This window comes from Anser brachyrhynchus (assembly GCF_964034855.1).
Source record: "Anser brachyrhynchus genome assembly, chromosome: 21".
In the NCBI taxonomy this organism is placed as follows: Eukaryota; Metazoa; Chordata; class Aves; order Anseriformes; family Anatidae; genus Anser; species Anser brachyrhynchus.
In genome coordinates this window covers 3,025,819-3,044,865 of record NC_137714.1, presented here as the reverse complement: position 1 = coordinate 3,044,865, position 19,047 = coordinate 3,025,819, and the positions used below count along the sequence as shown (strand labels likewise).

At 43.7% G+C, this 19,047-nt stretch overlaps 1 protein-coding gene across 12 annotated transcripts in view; it reads left to right on the top strand.

Moving 5' to 3' along the window:
* Positions 1–19,047, top strand: part of TMCO4 (transmembrane and coiled-coil domains 4) — a 49,291-nt gene that overhangs the window by 4,312 nt on the left and 25,932 nt on the right. For 10 of the 12 annotated variants that reach the window (XR_013941328.1, XR_013941329.1, XR_013941330.1 and 7 more), the window contains 9 exons: positions 313–497; positions 1,252–1,426; positions 6,059–6,086; positions 8,675–8,807; positions 14,282–14,379; positions 15,234–15,377; positions 15,884–16,003; positions 17,732–17,896; positions 18,440–18,576. Coding sequence is in view for 7 of the 12 variants with exons in the window: in XM_080563874.1 (XP_080420000.1) it covers positions 319–497; positions 1,252–1,426; positions 6,059–6,086; positions 8,675–8,807; positions 14,282–14,379; positions 15,234–15,377; positions 15,884–16,003; positions 17,732–17,896; positions 18,440–18,576 (1,179 nt within the window). In the remaining 5 variants the exon portion in view is untranslated. The remainder of the gene's footprint in view (positions 1–312; positions 498–1,251; positions 1,427–6,058; positions 6,087–8,674; positions 8,808–14,281; positions 14,380–15,233; positions 15,378–15,883; positions 16,004–17,731; positions 17,897–18,439; positions 18,577–19,047) is intronic. The other 2 variants (XM_080563873.1, XM_080563869.1) reach the window with 2 other exon arrangements.

The window sequence follows — 19,047 nt, the reverse complement described above, 5'->3', positions numbered from 1 at the left end:
ACGTGAATAATATGCCTGAGTGGAGCCCAGTCTCTTTGCACCTTGAAGCGGACTTCTCGTTTTGCTGTGGGACGTATTGTCAGCTCATTTTGTGCAAAAATTTAAGAGCTGGTGAACAGAAGGCCTCCTGTTGTAGACTTTGGTCACAGCATCACGTTGCAGCGGGATGCACCAGCTGGACCTTGACAGGCCTGCTTACTCTACACCAGCAAGTGTGGCAGTGAAAAAGCTTTTTTGTCTCCTTGCTTCCTGGTTTTCAATTGATATGTTTTTTTTTTTGTTTTTCTTCCTTTTTCTTCTTTGAACTTGCAGGTAGAAATGGCTACAGAAGAGAGGTGGAAAAGCTGGACCTCGAAACAGCATAGTGGGGCTGAGCAGGCAGGCGAAAAGGAATCGTGTGTGCTTCTGAGCCGGCAGCTGGGGGAACCAGGAAGATTCGCTTACGCAGCGCTTTGTGGGATATCCTTAGCATGGCTGTTCCCCGAAAAAGAGCAAAGGTACTACACGTGGGTGCAAGGGGACGAGCAAAGGAGGTGGCTTTTGGGTAGCAGCTCAGACCAAGCTGGTGTCGGTGTCTGTGTTGCAAGTGGGATGGATTGAGTTAAAAAAAAGAAGAAGGGGTTAAGCACATGTTGGTGCATCCAGCATTTCTGCTTCCAAGTGCTGGGAGAGAGATCTCTGAATTGTAGTGATAGGCTGGTTTAATCACTGGCAGTTTTTCTATTACCAGTGGGCTTGGGATCTCCCAAAGGTATGGGATATGAAGATCCTTTTGGCTCTGGGTCTCTTCACAAAGATGAATGCTCAAATTAGGGAAGGTGACCCAAAACTGCGAGATCTGACCGCTCTTCAGGCTGATCGCTGGCATCGATGTTTTCCTGCCATTTCCTTGCCGGTGTTCTTCTGAAGCCTGTTGAAATGTAAAGGGCACGTTGACATTAGGTGTTTTTTCAACCATTTCCTTAATCATACGGACTTTCTCTTACACCTTTTAAGACTTCTATACTTCAGCACAAATTGCATCCCTTAATGCAGCAAACTTCAAAGCATGTCTTGAAGAAAGGTCTGCCCTCATTCTGATCGCTTCTTTGTTTAGCAAGCTTGTTTGTGAGAAGCTCACCTTCTGTTGGCTTCTTAGGATGCTTTGATTGTTGTGTGAACAGCCATAGATCAGCATTTGAAAGCAGGGACCACCGAAAGCTTGCAAAAACATCCAGTTACAGGGCCTTAACTGCCTCTGTTGCCTTGCAGCTCCTTCAGGGTGGAATTCATAGATGGTTTGGTGAAATGGCTGGACCTGCCTGATGCTGTCTTACCTGCCATGACAGCATTTGCCAGTGGCTTAGGAGGTGAGGGCACAGAAACTTTTGCCCAGCTTTTGCTGAAGGACCCCATCTTGAAAGATAATCCTGTTGTCATTATCCAAGTAAGTCCATGCGTTGCCCTTGCCCTTGTTTGCTTTTGCAAAGAAGATTTTTCCTACGCGTCTGTTTGCAGTGGAAGTTCTGCTTGTACAGTCAGGGAAGTAAAACTGGGGTTTCTGATGCGCATAGACTTCTGTGTGGCTCTGCGTGGCTGGCAATCTCTCTATCCATTAACAGCTCGTGGAAGTGGTGACCGTGAGATGCAGTTCCTGCTGAATTAACGTTTTGTCTTTGATGCCTTTGCTCTACAGAGATCTGTCAGCCTTTTTGCTTCGACTGTACTCTTGCAGTATTTTTGATTCATGCAGACATTCTACGGATTTCGGTGAAACGCTGAACACGATAGGCCCGATTTTTTGTATGTTTATCCTTCACCCTACTCTGAATGAGGGGGATGTTGTAGTAGCAGAGGAATGTGTATATGCATGGGTAGCATGAGTGTAGGGGGCCAGATCCTCCAACTTTTACACAGCTTAAGGTTCCTTGCCCTGTAATACAAAACACCTCTACTTACATGAGAACCAGGCAGAAAGACTGCTAGTACAGGCAGAACTAATGTTCTGCAGCACGGAGGGTGATCCAAAGAGCACAGTTCCCAGAGTCTTTTCTCCAGAGTCAGCTTTGGCTGGAAGGAGAAAAGTTGCAGGTGCTTCTTTCTTTCATCGATAAAGTGTTATTGAGACTGAAGCCGTAATGTGCTGATGTTAAATCTGATGCAAAGATAAGAGACAACGCGTTTCGGTGGCATTCACCTTTGCTTCAGAGTCTCAGCTGTGGAAGATATCTCCTCATTCATTCTCACGTTATGTATGCCTCGGAGGGCGAAGAGCTGCTGCTGCCACGCACGCTATGGCCACGGTCCCCTAGCGCCCTTCGCCGCACACAAGGAAGTGGTGAGGCGTCCTGAGAGCAGACAGTACGCTGGCGGTGAGTAATGGTTATCACACACTCACCTTCAGCAATGACAGCCTGATGGAACAGGAGATGCAAGAGCAAGGCTGTGTAAGTAAAGATATGATGGGAGGGATCTTCCTCGGTCACGACCAACTCCCATTATCTCAGCCTTCTTTTGTGTCTTCTAGGCAGCCCTTAAAAGGTTCTGCTCCAAACATCCCTGTGTTACAAGGCTCAAAATAGCGTAGCAATCTGAGTGTAGTGGCAGAGAACCTTAAGCCTAATTAATCAGCTAGGACAGATCTTTAAAAGCTCTTTTGATGTTGTTTGCTCAGAATAAATCTATTCTTGGTTCTTCCTGTGTCTAGATGGCCTGGTGGTTCCCAGGCTTTTTTCCCTAGTTCTGTCTACCCCAGGATGAATTCTTTAGAGCAATGCACATCTTTCTGCATTGCTGCGAGTTTATTAAGGGTGAAATTTTGGCAAAAATTAACTTGTGCTTGCTTAGAGCTTATCCTGCATGAGGGCTCCATGTCCTTTTACAAAAGGGGCTCTGGGTCAGGGGGATTGTGCAATATCTTACGAGAACTGAGGTACTTATCGTGGTTCCAAGTGGAACACAGAAGCCGCAGATAACAATTCTTTGGTTAGTTGAAAGCAAAGATCAGGAGTAGTTATCAGTCTAATGCCTCACCAGCTGGATCTCAGGCAGTCATGTGTGTACATGCAAGGTGATCCGTTCTGTCAAAGGAGATACACAATTAAAAGTTGTCGCGGAGCAAGGCACAAGACTCTTGCAGGGTGTCGTTGTAAACCTAAAGGTACCCCGCTGAGATAAGCTTTTTCCTCGTTACCTGAAAATCAACACGCTGTGGGACAAAGCTTTGGTAATTCTTCCTGTGTTGCTTTATGGTGGTATTGCTTCGTTACATTCAGCTGCTTTTATTTACCTGCTTATTACAAGAACACAGTGGAATTGTTCGGTGTGTTCAGGGGCAGGGCCCTGCCAGCACTGCTGCCTGCATTTCTGAACGCCCTCCACCTCAGGGGTGCTGAGGGGATGATGCATGGCCAGGAGATGGGAGGTGAGCTCACCATTGATTCATCGGATATATGAGGCCTGTGGATTTTTGTCTTTGTTTGCATTCATTGCAGGTGACTAATCCATGCAAATGCTGGCTAATTGAATCCTTTCTAGACAACAGGAGTTGTAACAAACAGGTTGTGGGTGTGGTAGGAGAAGGCAGTGATTCCTGTCGGTTAGGAATACGTCTTCTATTTGCATTTAGTGACAACAAAAGGAAGGGAAAGAAGTTGACTTTGCCCACTTTTGTTTCCTCATGATGGGTGAGAAAACATTGAAAGTTCTTACGATTTTTTTTTTCTCTGAACACATTTAGAATGCCCTATGGTTTTTGCCCTGTGGTTTTTGTTTGTTTGTTTGTTTGTTTGTTTTTCTCCACACACAGAGGCACTGCAGTGCGGATTGGAAACTCTCTGTTGTTGAGGAAATTAGCTTTGAACTTGTAGCAGTGCATTAAAAAAGATGGCAAAGACTCCAAATAAAGATTGTCTTCCTGTCTTCGTAAGGTTTCAGTCCTTCATGTGTGTGGGGTAGTCTTGTGAGTCCACAGAGAAATTAAAATCACCTCTGCCTCAAAATGAGATTGAAACATCACAACAACTGCAGAGAGACAGAGAGAGAGAACTTGTAAACTAATCTAATCAGTGCTGATTGGATTCCAGATGACTACACAGCAGTACGTGCAAAGCCTTAAGCAATTAGGAAGAGTTGAGTATGCTAATGGTCACTGATGCAATCGAAGAGTAGTTTGTTTATCACCTGATTACCCGCATCCATCTCTCACCTTTTGAACTACACGTCCCTAAATGCTTAGGCAGGATTTCTGAAGGAGTTTCTCTGACACTGGGTGCCACCTTGTACGCTGGGTGGCCTGTAGGGAGCCTGGGCCCTGACCTGTGGCTCCCGTTGCGGTACACGGGGACCATTTACTGCCTATAAAAGGGCTCTGCACAAAATGCAGCCCTCTTCAGGAGGCTGCCTGCGTTAGTCTGGAGAAAATGACAGCCGGGGCAGCAGTGTGCATGCACAGAATAGTAATTGTGGCTGGGCCCTTTTTCTTCTGCAGTGGGGTGACTGAGGGGAGCAGGGGAGACCTGATTCGGTGCCTAACTTAAATTACAGTGGTTATTCGTAGACTGGAGATAAGGCAGGACTTTCCTTTTCAAGGGTGAGTGCTCTGACCGCTGGGATGCAGGGTGAAGGTGCGGTGGTGACTGCTGTGTGCTGAGCCCAGCTCAGCAGAACCTTCTGGAGATGCTTGCAGGGCAGGAAAACAAAGGCAGGCTTTCTCTGTGGCTGGGAGCAGCCACCCAGGGATTTAGCAGAAGAGCACTCCGCCAGTTGTGTGCCTGCAGGCGCCTGAGCAACACGTCTGTGGAAAGCTGTTGTGTGTGTAAACATTCGTCAGCGATGGAGCAAAGGTTTTAGGGCTGTACCTTGTGAAAAAGCATCCAGTCTGATGCATATGGCCAGCTGCCCTGGTCTTCTGCTTTCTCTGGTCCTGTGGAAATTCTCTTTTCTCCTTTATGAAATAGTAGACTCCCCTCATGTTAAAATGATATTCAGAGTCCAGACACTTCCTTTGGACTGGGTAATACCTACAGTTAGCTTCTGTTCTGGTAGGACTAGGTTAAGGATGGCTCGTTCTCTGCTCTGCGCTTCTCGTGCAGTAGGGAAATGATTAGAGACATTTTTATGATACAAATTTTCCTTAGGGGCTTATGGGACTAATAATCATAAACTCCTTGGCAGCATCCTACATCTTTGGCTGTACTTTTTGTGTTCCCAAAGGGCTGAAGATTCTCTGTAAAATTCAGCTGCACTTTTGTGTGTGCAGGAGAGGGAAGTAGCTAGACTGAGCTATGTTGTAGTTACATAAAGAACTTAAACTTTATGCAGTTATTCAGTGACAATAAAAGAGGAGAACATAGGAGTAAAAACACTACCTTGTTCATTAGGACTTCTCATCTAGGGAACACTGACCTCTTTTTTCATGGATGTGTCCACAGAAGCCTTCTATTGGATTGATCTGTTTTTCCTTTTTTTTTCCCGAAGAAAAGCCAACACAGTCCCTCAATCTTTGTACAGATAAATTCTGAGATTTCTGTTTTTGAGTGCTTAATCCAAAAGAACTTCATGCCAGTTCAGCCTTACTGCCTAGAGCTACGGATTCCCAAAACACAAAAGAGAATAGGGGCCAGTGATCCATCTGAGTAGCATTCAAACCTATTCCTGTTGAAAATATAGCGTATGTGACTAGAAGAGCAGAAGACGTTAGAGCAGTAGGAGAGGCTTAGAGCCTGGTTTCTCCAAACGTTGAAGTCCTGTGTAATCGTGGGGCTTCCAGTTGCAACACAAGTGCTAATAACAAAAAATACGGTCTACTTCAGCGTGTACCAAGCAGGTGCCGCCCTCCCATCCTGTGCTGATCTACTTCTCCAGCCATTTGTACCTGCGTAGGCACAATTTTGTGCTGGAAGCATTTGGCTTTGCTCTCTTCTGCTCCATTCAATTACAGTTTGCTGTCATGCCACATTTAGGAGTGGACATGCTGCAGTAATTAAATCATAGTCCAATCGGTTTTCATGCCTCCCTTTTAAGACATCTAGGCATACTTCTTCACTTTTAACTGGAATATTCTTTTTTCTCTTTTTAGGATCTTTTGTCCTTCTCTCTTAGAGATGGTAAGTTTGTTCAGCTTTTGTTCTTTGTAAGAATAATATCGGTGAGTTCATATCTGATACTTTACAATGCTCAAAAAGCTCAGGGTACCAGCCCGTCCGACTTTATCCTAGCTTCATTTCTAGCAAAAGCAGCAAATGCTCTTTCCCTATGTCCGCTACAGGAAAGGCAATTATTATAACAGGAATGATTAATAATACCCATTAAAAATTGAACAACCGTTCAGCTCCTTAGCTTCACGTATTATGTATTGGCATACAATTGTATATGTTGATAGAAACGTTTTGAAGTTAAATACCTGGATGGGAGGGTTTTTTCTCCAGCCCTTCTAGGGGTGCAGGTGACCTCTTCTTCCTTTAGGAAGGCAGTGAAGCTGTTATGAAAATTTCAGCCCAACAAATCTGCGTATCGCTTGTTGCCTAAAAGGAAAAAAAAATATTCAGGGAATAGATTCTAGTGTGTTTAGCGTGAAGCCTATTTTGAGTGAATGTGGCTTTATTTATATACACATAAAACAAAATTCTGGTTTACAATCCGTAAATTGATTAGTCTGATAAAAATCATGAAATAAAGACTGCCTTTGGAACAAAATCTTCTTTTTTTAAAAGAAGCCTGTTTATTATTACAACCTGCATTTTTTAAAATCCCAGTGTTGTAGCGTATTCATGCAGGAAAGCACTCGCTGGTTGTTGATGAGCCTGTTTCAGTTGAGAACAAAGTACTGCTTTTGTTCTTGTTTTATTTTTAATGGAAAATTGACACGTCAGTTATTGCAAAATTGCTTATTTTGGTAAGCTGGAATTTAAAACAAATATATTTTCAAGCCTTGCTGACTTACTGCCAGGCTTGCTAAGTAGAAAGCGAAGTTGTGCATTAGGAGGCAGGGAGCAGGAAGGCTGCTCGTTAAGACACCTGCTCGGACTTGCACGATGTGGCACATGTCAGGGATGAAGTGAAGATAAATCCTAGCCTTATTTCTCAACTCAGCACAAATTTTAAAAGTGGCCTGATTAAAGCTTCCTGAAGTATTTTGGTATCTTGGTACTGGTGGTAACAAATAAATAACCTTAACAAATTGCCGAAGGCCGTATTTGGTCTATGTGCAGCAGATATCAGAACTCTTCTTTGTAGTTGTGTCCTACCAGTATCTTTACCCAACCCCAGAAAAACTATTGTGTTTTCCATCCTGGAGTGCACCAAGAACCCTTTACAAAAGCTTGCTGTCAGCAAGCAGCAGATGCTACTGAGAGAAACACATTAAAAAACGAAAGAGTTGGCACACAACATTTTAAAATCTATTAAATTTAAAATACTGTTTGTGTTTTTTTATTGTTTGTTTTTTTATTTATTTATTTATTTTTAAGTACACATAATTTTAAGCCTGGGAGTAATCATTCCTCATATCACATGTTGTTTTAGTGCAATGTCCACTCCTGCATCTCGTGCAGTGAAGTGTAAATGCGAGCAATCGTCAGTGGTGCACGGGGACTGAAGCCACCCCATGCTTCTAGGTGCTCCGGTGGGTGGTTCAAAACTCCAAAGTCCCGCTTGCTGCCAACAAGATCGATTAAACGTGAAGCTTTTGTATGAAGGTGCATTTGTACAATACGATGTATCTTGCACCAGTGCATACCTGAGATGTTCTGTGCCGCATAACAAGTTTGATATCGCCAGCCAGGACTGGTCTTGCTGCAGCATTTCGATGTTGAGAAGAGAGATCTGGTCTCTCCAAAGCCAAAAGGCCTCTGTTGGAGAAGAAGACCAAAAGATTTGAGATCTGCCTTATTGGCAATTACCTGAGTCCTGGTTTCAGCTGGGACAGAGTTAATTTTCTTTTTAGGAGCTGGTACGGTGCTGTGTCTGGGATGTAGGATGAGAATAATGTGGGTGGCACGCAGACGGCTTAGTGGTTGCAGAGCGGTGCTTACCCAGAGGCAAGGACCTTTCAGCTCCTTGCGCTGCCCTGCCACCGAGGAGTCCGGGGGTGCGCCAGGAGCTGGGAGGGGACAGCCAGGACAGCTGAGCCCAACTGGCCAAAGGGACGTCCCCCACCGTGCAGCGTCACGCAGAGCAATAAATGGTGGGAGTTGGCTGGGGGGGGGAGAGGCTGCTGCTCGGGGTCTGGGTGGGCATCAGTCGGCAGGTGGTAAGTAGTTGCATTGTGCGTCACTTATTTTGTATATTTTTTTATCATTATTACTACTATTTTTCCCTTCTTTTTCTGTCCTATTAAGCTGTCTTTATCTCAACCCACGAGTTTTACCTTTTTTCCCATTCTTTCCTCGATCCCACTTGGGGGCAGTGAGCGAATGCCTGTGTGGTGCTGAGCTGCCTGCTGGCTTAAACCACAACCACCAGGGACAGTGACTCTCTGCTGACAGGATGAGGTTTGCAGGGGAGAGGATTTTCCACACTGAGCTCTCTTTTCTAGATAATAATAGTTTTAAATACATGAAAGATAAAAGAGGGCCCGAGGGTTGGAGCTGTGCTTGCGTGGGATACGTTTCTCTAGCACAGCTGGGCGTACCACTTGCTATTTAATCTGGTGTGATGAAAACTGATTGATTTCCTGGGCTTCCTTGTGTTTAAGGGTACTATGATGCTCGAGCAAGAGTGTTGATCTGCCGCATCATCTGGCTGCTGAGAATCCCCTTGGAGGAGCTGGAGGCCCTGGAGGAATCGCTGCTTGAGAGCCTGAAGGAACAAAAAGAGGAAGAGTCAGAGTAAGAACAACTGAGTTGGCTATGGGATGAAAAAACACTGCTGGTGCTTGAAAGTCTAGAATCAATTATTGTGCCAAAGTTCAGTCTCTGATCGTTCTCCCCGTGGTTCTTAACTTAATCATTTATGGCTTGATTAGAGTTGCAGAGCCCTCACAGCACTTCGACTGCACCGAGAACCAAGAAAGCTCAGCACTGTTAAAATCAGAGTTGCAACCCAACCTTGCAAGCTGATTAGAGCTACTCTGCACCAAACTGCCTCATGTCCTTGTTTCAGTTTTGTCTCCTAGACTGTAGATTATGCTTAAATGCATCATAATGATTTCTTATCTCTTGGCCCAGTATTCCTCAGATAGAACCAAACAGGTTTACAGATGGATTGGACCCTCCTGAAGGAACCGTAAAGCTGAAAGGCAATCAGGCTGGATGCTTGGTGACCAGGCACAGAATTTGGATTTTTTTCCTTACTCTCCTTAATAGAAGGGGACTGGTCAATGTGAACAAATGAAGGACCTGAGCCCTAAAGCCAGGCTGTTTCTCGTTGTTTAATTTCAGCCTAACTCACATCTCTGCAATAATGCTTCATGCAGAATGAAATTTATATACGATTTCAGGATTCGATCCTCAGCTGCTGATTTGCTATGGATCTGTCCTCTGTGCCCATTTAAGAGACAGCTAACTCCTGCTGAAGATAGATCTCTGAGGGCAACCATCTGCCATCTTTAGATACCTGTGGACCATTGAATGCCTGACTCCTAATTCTGTGTTGTTAATGTGAGATTAAGCCTATTAATTGCAAGCTCTCACATGCAAAACAGCCAGAAAGTTGGCATTATATGCAGAGTAATATTTTTTACTTTGCTTGCGAGGCATGAACTGTATGAAGGTTTAGCCATATATAAAACAGTGTAAATGTTTGTAGTGGACTTTCAAGTAACTGTTGAATATTTGTATTTGTCAACTCAGCAAACACGTTCTGAGATTAACCCGAGCGCTAATAAATACCTTAATCGATGTCTCTGACGCAGTACATGTTCAGACATCCCCATGGCGTTCAGCATGTGACAGGTATCTTTCCATTACGGCTTTATTTAAATAAAGCTTAACTTTATAGCGCACTGTAAAAAGGGAAAGTCAAAATAATCTCAAAGATCATGTACTGCTAAACAGAACACCGTTTCACCATGCAGGAGCAAGGGTTGATGCTAATGGGCACTGTTTTGCCATGGGTTGTGAAAATAAACTCCATCCTGGGCATGCAGCGTGGGACAACACACATCTGAGGGTGGGGCGGCATTTGCTAAAATGGTGCTCTAGTACCTAATTCTCTGTCATCTGGCCTGTGGCTCCTGAAATGGACTGTAGTGCAGCCCCAAAAGATAGCAGTTTGTCTGATAGTGGCAGGAGTGACTGCAAAACTGCACTGCGTATTTACGAGTGTGGCTTTTAAATGCTGTAGCTGGCTCGGCGGCTTTTGTGCTTACCTGGTGTGGCAAAAGGCATAGAGTTCAACCTTGCTCTTTGTTTAGAGGCCCACCTTGCAGCCATGGAAATAACTGTTAGATAAAAGCAGGAAAATAAAACCTTCACAATGAGAGCAGCCCAAGACTGCAGTGCAAACACATTCATTGTTGCAGTACTAAAACTAGCACAGCGCTGAGATTTGTAGGGCAGTGATGACCCTTTGTTCGTTTTAGAGCTAGGGCACAATTGGGAAAGGAAAGGGAATATAATCTCATCGCTGCTTTGACCTCACAGATTTGGGGCGGAGGGGTATACAGCAGCTCTGCTTAGTATCCTTCCAGCTCTGATCATCCACTGCAAGAGGTTTTGGAACAGCAGTAACTACCACGTAGGTTTTTGGCACCTTCTGCTTAGGCATTTTTAATTGATACTTGCAACAGAAGCTTTTGCTCTTGCCTTTGCTACTGTGGACAGGTTGGCCTGTGGCCCAGCAGGTGCGAAGTTACATGTTCAGTACGGTAGTCTCTAGGACAATGCTCCAAACACTTAAATCCATCTTCCTGGTGCCAAACGTGTTCTGACTTGCAGGTATGAACCTCTCTTTGGTACACAGTTCTGTGAGAAACTGGAAAATAGGATACCAGTTGCTCGCTAACTTGTACTCGTGCTGCTTTTCATCATTGGAAAATATCTGTAATCCTACCTATAACATTTCTCTAAACCTGATCTGTGGTTCAGGCAAGAAGCTGCAAATCCAAGATCAGTGAGGGCAGAGAAGTATCAGAAGAGGCAGTGAATGGCAATAGTGGAGAAAAGGAGCCTGGTAATCAAGTGACAACTGTAATGCAGAAGCTATTAGGAAAGCGACTGTCACAGGCAGTTGGCAGCAGTTACGTACAGAAAGCAATGCCAGGTAAAAGTTCCGTGTAGGTTTGCTTACTGTCTTCAGCCAGGACATACTGCAAACTGTCTTTCTATGAGCGTAACCCAAATTGTTCCAAATTGCAGCTAAATGCAGGTTAGCCACGTTTCAGCTCTCTTGGTCTTACTGTTTGCAGCCCAAGGCTACCCATTGACTACAAAAGCTGGTGAATGCCTGTGTGTAACGGAAACTGCTGGATATTGCCAACTTAGGTATCAGCAGCACCTGTCTGAAGAACTCCAGAAGGGATTTTTTCCAGAGCCAGGCGTTCAGACTGGTGACCGCATGCACAGATGAGTGCGTATCCAAATCCTGGTTTGACCATGGCGTCACAGAAAGTGCACTTGGTTATACACAAATTGCAAAAGATGTAAGCCACCGCAGGCTGCGCTGTTGTTCTCTGCAGACAGCTCTGCTTGCAACTGCAAAATGTGCGAGTGGAGGTAACGCACGATGTTTTCTGGGGGATCACTGTAGAGACAAAATCTCCGTGCCGTGCAAGGCAGTAGAAATTCTGCCATTGACTTTGGCAATGCAGGGATTTCACCCACTGTGCTTCTTTCTCCTCCTGCTGTGTTTTACAAAGCTGCATATTGTTTGGGACTCGTCTAAAATTGTCTTTATCAAAATTACAGAGCGCTTAGAGGGTTCCAGGAAGGATTAGGCAATTATATGGATAATGAAAATCCACAATTAGGTTACGATTAAGAGAGAAAATATCCAAGTTTGGAAGCAAGATAAGTTCTCATGTTTCAAGGCCCAGATTAACCACTGCGTAAGCAGGCTGGAATGAAACTCGCTCTGTAAACAATTTATTCCAGTATCCTCTGTTTCTCACACTTTCCTCTGAAATTGAAAGTATTTCTTGTAAGAGATAAACCAAAGACAGAGGAGAGAAGGAGAAAGTAGTGCCTAATAAGTGATTTGTTCCTTTTAGGTTTATTTGCCTGTTTCTGATAAGCTTGTTAAAGTGTACCTTAAATGCACACAGACAAATGAACTAATGACTGTGCTTAATAACTACCATATTATTATATTGTGATGTGTAATTAGAGAGCGGCTGAATATCAAGAATGCTGTTGAAAAATAACTTGCTTCTGTCTCGTTGTTTGTTAGCACAAATTACCCCTATTCTCTTTAGTAGTAGAAACAACTTATCGTACTTCCACTTGGCTTTCTTGTGGTTTTAGCCTAATTTAATTTTAGTTCTTGCTCCTAAAAGGAGAAGGTGGATGCTTTTTTATGTCCTCTTACGTGCTTTATGTCCTCTAATGTGCCAGGGAATTCAGGGTCAAATTCTAATTATTTTTTTTTATACTAACATTGTTTGGTTTGTTTATGAACAGTTGGAGAATCTGGCCTTTAGTCCAGATCAAACACAGCAGCTCTTAGGTCTAGCTGACAGTGGCCTTCAGCGTTCAGCAGAATGGTCCCAGGTGTATTGGAGAGCTGCACCAGTCAGAGGGAAGAAGAATTTACTTTATTTCTGTAATAGGGTCTCTAGGACAAGTGTGGTATATAATATAAGGGGTAAAAGTCGTGGTGGATTTTATGTAGATTTCTTGATGCTCTGTTGCTCAACCCAAAACAGAAAGCTTCACAGAACTGCACCATTAGAAAAAAAAATGTTATCGGTGCGTAGGTGATTACAACAGTAATCATTTACATTTGCAGGGTTGCTTTCATTTAGGAATACCTGATCAGTGCCAAAGGTCTACATACAATGGTGTCGGATTGACATGACACAGACGTTATTTAACCTGCTGTACTTGCATCCAGCCCTGATCCAATACACTCACAGCCTCAAGGAACTGATCAGCAGGCTGTGCCCTAAAAAGTGAGAGCTGGCAGTCGTGGCAGTTACCCTCCGGCTTGATGATATCACAACTGCTGCTCAAAGTCCTGTCTGCACTCAGGGTTTTCTTTTAATGAACATCAAGCAGTTCCCATCTGTCACGCAGCTATGTACTGGGTGAGCTTTCGGCAGGAGCAGCCTGTGACTTTAATGATAAATGAAGGAGGGGAGAACTGCCTTGTGTCTGTTCTGCAGATCACCCCAGTGATGTCCGATCTGCATCGGTGCTGCTCTGAGATAACCCAGTCTTAGCATCCCTGCTGTTTGTCCCCAAGGTAAAATCTTGCTCCTGCACATGCTGACAGAGTGCAGTGGGGATGGGGCGTGACGTGGTAAATATTGGCGTGTGACTAGTTTGGTTCAGGAGGAACACGCTGCTCCTGCTGGCAGTAGGGAATCCCTCGCTGGCACTGGGCAGAGCACTGCAAATTGCACGGTGCAGTGATCAGAAAGGTTAACATCTTTGTTACAGTAATTTATGCATAATCAGACCAAATGTCTTTTTTTTTTGCAGCCCTGAATTCTTAGAAATAGACTTGTGTCTGAGAGGATCTGGAGGGTGCAGGATCTGGAATTCCCCTCTCTGGTAGCAACAGACCATTCCTTTTTGTCAAGCTCTTTCCCTGAAGGCAGAAGTCATGAGCCGAACCCATCAGCTTTCACTGTCTGCCTTCTTTTTGTATGCATGCCTTCAGTCTGACCAGACTTTGCAGCATCTCACAACTAATAACTAGTTAAAAGGGGTCAAATTAGCCTGGCAGGTTGTCTGCAGCCTAGAGGTGAAAGTCTCTCCAATGCAGTCTGCCAATACATCACATATGTAGGAACCAGTTCTTCTCCATTAGACACAGAGAATTAACTGCATAATGCAAAACTGGTTTCCATCTTCTAAGAACAGCAATAGATTTTAAGACACAGAGGCAGTATATAGTTATTGAAATGTTTCTTACTTTGTTTCTTTTTTTTTTTTTACAAGCTTCACTCCTATTAGGAAGTGTTTTCTGAGTAAGTAACATCTGTTAGCTTTACTAAGCAATTCAGTTATTTCAATTTAAATCTTTGGCTTTATGTCCATCCTCATAAATCTGAATGTGTTATCCCAGTCCACACCTGCATGGTACTTTTTACTGTTCCCAGTAGGAAAATGACGTTGAGAAGAATGTAAGCAGATTTTGATGCAGCATTGTTAACTGTCAGGCTTTTTCATCGGCTTTTGTGCTTCTAATTCCCTTGCAGAACTGCAGAAGTTTCAAGAAAAAAGAAGGAAAGAAGAAAGAAGCTGAAGAGATACCTGCTGATCGGCTTGGCAACCGTCGGGGGTGGAACAGTGATCGGTGAGGCTGCTCTGGGCATTTCAGAGGCTTGCTCCTGAATTGCATGTGCAGCACTAGGGGCAGGGAGGGGGGTTCTGACTTGCACATTTAGCAACAGAAGCCAACATACCTCTTAGTCCAGGCTGTAATTTTGAAGTGTTCATTACTTTTCTTTGCCAGTCTAAAGGTAGTACGTCACTTCAGATACAAAACAAAACAAAATCCAAAAAATACTCAAAGGCATGGAAAGTATCTTCAGCCACACAAAAAGAAAACTGAAAGAATTAGCTGAAAAAGTCATTCTAGTGAAAACCCGTTGGCTTTGATGGAGCACTTCTCAATGCATGGTGGAGGGTCAGTGTAAAGATGCTAAAGAGGAGACTGAGAATTTCAGACGATGTTTTTCTGGGACGCGCTCTAGCTCACTCAGAGCTGGCTTGTTAAGGAGCATTGGTGTGTACACACCATGAAGTAAAATCACAAAACTAAGTTGTCAGCTGGGGAAAATACTAAACTGAGGTTGTCATCCTTAAAAGATGGTTTCCCCTCTTATACTCCTGTGTTATAAAATGATTACATCTTCAACTCCAAATTCAGAGTAATACGTGACTATATCAGTGTGTCCTAAGCAAGTAGGGCATAGCTTACCCATTCTTCCTTTGACTTTTAAATTATTCTTCATATTTACTGAAGTCAGTCAGTGCAGAGATTCAGGGCCTGGGGGTGGTCTCAGAAAGCCCCCTTTATTGGTGATGCAAAATAGGCCACCATTTATACTCTCGGTAGCATTAGCACTACTCAGGCGGCACAGGGAAATGACTGCTTGTTTTTTGTGCGTGGTACTAGACTGGTGATCTCACTTGTTCCCTCTTCAGGCTTGACAGGGGGTCTTGCTGCCCCTCTGGTTGCTGCTGGAGCTGCTACTGTTATTGGAAGCGCAGGGGCAGCTGCTTTAGGTTCAACTGCTGGAATTGCTGTCATGGCATCCCTTTTTGGAGCCGCTGGAGCTGGCCTTACTGGTAAGAGAGTGACTGCATGTTGCTCAGCTACTGGGGCACAGGATCGTGTTCTAAAATGCAGAGCTAATGACTGCTCTGACGAGCAAGGGAAGCGATTCAAAGTGTGATCTGATAACTTCGAACTGACTTTTATTTCAAGGCTGCCTAAGACACTGTGTAGCCCTTGATGACCAAGCCGGGAAATAGTATTTGATATGCAGCTAAGTGAAAGAAATGAAAGCTTCCTGCTCTGGATTAGAAAGATGCTGCTATGAAGAGCAGTGGCTGTTACAGCTGATGTCTGGTCTGCAGCAAAAAAAGCCTTCTGCTGGGATTCACACAGGTCACATAAGCTCAGAAGGATCATATTGGCTCCATACCAAGTAATGCATGGTCTTGCTGAGGGGTTTGTAAAGGAAAAAACCCTATCCAAGACCCAAGTAATCTCCTATCAACTTCTACTGTTAGCAGAGTCTGTCCTTGCTGTGCGATTTCTGAGATTTGTGTTTCTGTCTTGTTGTGCGTAGGATACAAGATGAAGAAGCGTGTGGGCGCCATAGAAGAATTTGAATTCCTCCCACTTACTGAAGGAAAGCAGCTTCATATCACCATAGCGATTACTGGATGGCTGTGCGCTGGCAAATATGGTAAGAGCAAGATGAAGAAATTGAGAGGAGCCTGGACTGTTTCTGTTAGTAAATCTTGTCCGATTTTGTTAGGAAGGGTCTGGTTGGGGCTGATGACTTCCACCACTAGTACTCAGTGTCTCACCTACCTCTGAGACCTTATGTTTATCCTCCAGGAATTAACAGAAAATGTTGTTTTCTTGGAATCTAATGAGTTTATTGGCAAGAAAGTTGTGTCGAGTAAATCCCCTTAAGCAGAACACTAAGGAAGTGAACTTACAGACAGCCTTGAAAAGTTTGTAGTGTTTTAGTTTCTAGTATAGCTTGTCATATAAAATGTGTCAACTGTCTGCTCTGTTCAGCAACCTGACTGAACAGCTGCCAATTTATTCAGAAGCATCATAATTAACATTGGATATCATTAATGTCTGTCCTGTTGCTTGCTGGATTGCAGCTTGCTGTCAGAGTAAGGTTATTTTCACTTTGCAGTACTGTGCTTTTGCTTTTCTCATTGTCTTCTTGCCAGGGATCCAAATCCTTGGCATTGGAGGGCTCCCAGGCACTGTTATAAAAACGAATTTACAAACTTCAGGAACATTTTGGTGTCTGTTTGCCCTTAAAAGGGAGTTACAAATGACATGCATTCTTCTTCCATAAGAAGCGATCTGCTATAATGTTTAAAAAAAAACAAAACTAAAATTGTCATGCGTTTTCTTCCTTACGGCTGTGCCTGTCTATTTACACACTTGCATGGCTCTTTAACACAGAGGGATTGAGGACAGGATTTTTACAGAACACATTGTGATTTTTGACCTCTCACTAGCTGCCTATTTGTATGTCCACAAACCTGACAGAATATTGTCGTGAGATCTGGCACGGGGCTCACGCATGCCACTTTGGTCAGCAGCTTCTTCAACTTGCCATGCATTGTTTGGAGAAGGAACAATTTGGGAAGGGGTCTAGTTAACTAAGAGGAACAGGAGAGAGTGTGGCTTAAAAATTGTTCTTTCAGGCAAAAGTTAGACTTGCACAGTGTAAGTTATCCATTCTTTCTCAAATATTCAGGCACTACTTTTGATTAGCCTCTGGAGGGAAAAAAAGAGTAAGCCAGAGAGGCTAAGTTAGATGGCAAAATAAAAATAATTGCAGTCTGGATCTGCAAATGCGGATTACTTCTTTTCAGACCGAGCCATTAATACAATCCTTGCCCGCCTAACGAAAGTGCTTGGAAGATGCTCTTTGGTAGATTTTGAAAAGATCGCACATGTTTTCCATGTCTCTGGACTCAGTCCATGCAGCCATTCAGCATTTCATCTGCTTCATGACAGGCATTCCTTTGGTCTGCATGAGAAGATGAAGCTGCAGGACTTGGCCTGATGTCTGATGATAGGAGGAATGTCTTTAATGCCTGACATAATCCGTATTAATGCCCATCTGCCTTGGCAGTCTCTGAGAAAATTGAACAGGTCACAAAGTCTAAGCCTGAGCGCAGTATCTCTGTCCATACTGAAGCCTATGCCAAGGCAGCTAAAGCTGTGGGATTATTCACAAAGCCAAAATTTATTGTAAAATAGTGGAAAAAAAGGAGTTGAAATCTAACAGTATTTTTAAATATGATTCCTGAGTATCAGAGTACATTCCAGTGCTCTGCAGGTTCTTTTCTCACTCTTTATTGTATTCATCTTGCCAGGAGTCAACCATTGTTGTGTTTTCTCTGAACATGAATTCCATGTTTGCGACTTTTCTCAGGGAGCTTCACAGCACCGTGGAGCAGCCTGCTGCAGTCGAGTGAGCAGTATTGTCTGGCCTGGGAATCCAAGTACTTGATGGAGCTTGGCAGCGCCTTAGATTCCCTGCTGAATGGGTTTGTTAACATGATGGCACAAGAAGCCCTAAAATTTACTGTCTTGTCAGGTAAGGACCTAAATCGTATCACGTCTGCTCTTGTGCAGTTTCACTATTGGTGTTTATTTAAAGTAGTTTTCCTAAACAAAGAGGATATCTGGGAAGGCATTTCCTTTGGCAATATTGGCATTGCCCTGCAAAAATTGCCTGAGAACCTTCTCTGCCACACCTATAATTTTTCCTGGATTGCTCTGCCCCAGTGTCATTGACTTGGTCTTTTAAAATTACAGTTGGAAACACCCTTCTTTACGTGTGTCTGTGTTTATTTCTCTATATTATTACCCTTTGTTTTAGTGCTTTACATAAACCTTTCAAACGTCCAAGTTACATTCATATATAGAGTCTGTTTGCCTCAATATCGGAACATCAGATTCTTTCTTATCTTTAGTCTAGCAAAACATTTCTCAGATCAGCTCTTGAGAAAGAAGAACTGAAAATAACAAAAGGTCCTAGGTTTAGCTTTTAACTTCAGTGAACTGTCTTGCCTTTTACATTTCCTAAGAGCGGCCCAGGTCTGTGACTGTGCGGCGCTGTTTGCTTTGTGTGTTGCAGGTATTGTCACGGCCTTGACTTGGCCAACTTCGCTCTTGACTGTTGCCAGTGTCATCGACAATCCCTGGGGCGTGTGTCTCCATCGGTCTGCTGAAGTAGGCAAACACCTAGCACATATACTGCTCAGTCGACAGCAGGTAATTGTCTAGAAGTTATCCAGGAGTAGTGTCTGGAGGGGATCTGGCCCACGGGGAGGAGGTTTTATAGTGATGCTAATCCATTATCAAATATTATCTTTCCTGGGAGAAGAAAATTATTCATAAAATGAAAAAAATGGTGCGTGAAGGTGACCAGCATATATCCGTTTCAGTGAGGAAAAGTAAGAGGTCCCAAGTTAATCAGAGAATTGCTGCTAAGATTAGTTCCATTTAACCCACAGCTTTCCTAAATGAAGGAGAGATCCAGGTCATAACCGATAAATAGCTTAAGCATGTCACAAAACAGCCGGGCAACTCGCCTAGTGAAAAATCTGAGAACAGAAGTAAGGATAGGTGGAAAGGAGAATACAGAGTGTTAAAAGTATTCACTGAGAATTACGAGGCACAGCAAAACAGTATAAGAGAATACTTTTTAGCATCAGATGCAATATGAGCCGTGTTTTTGTCTAA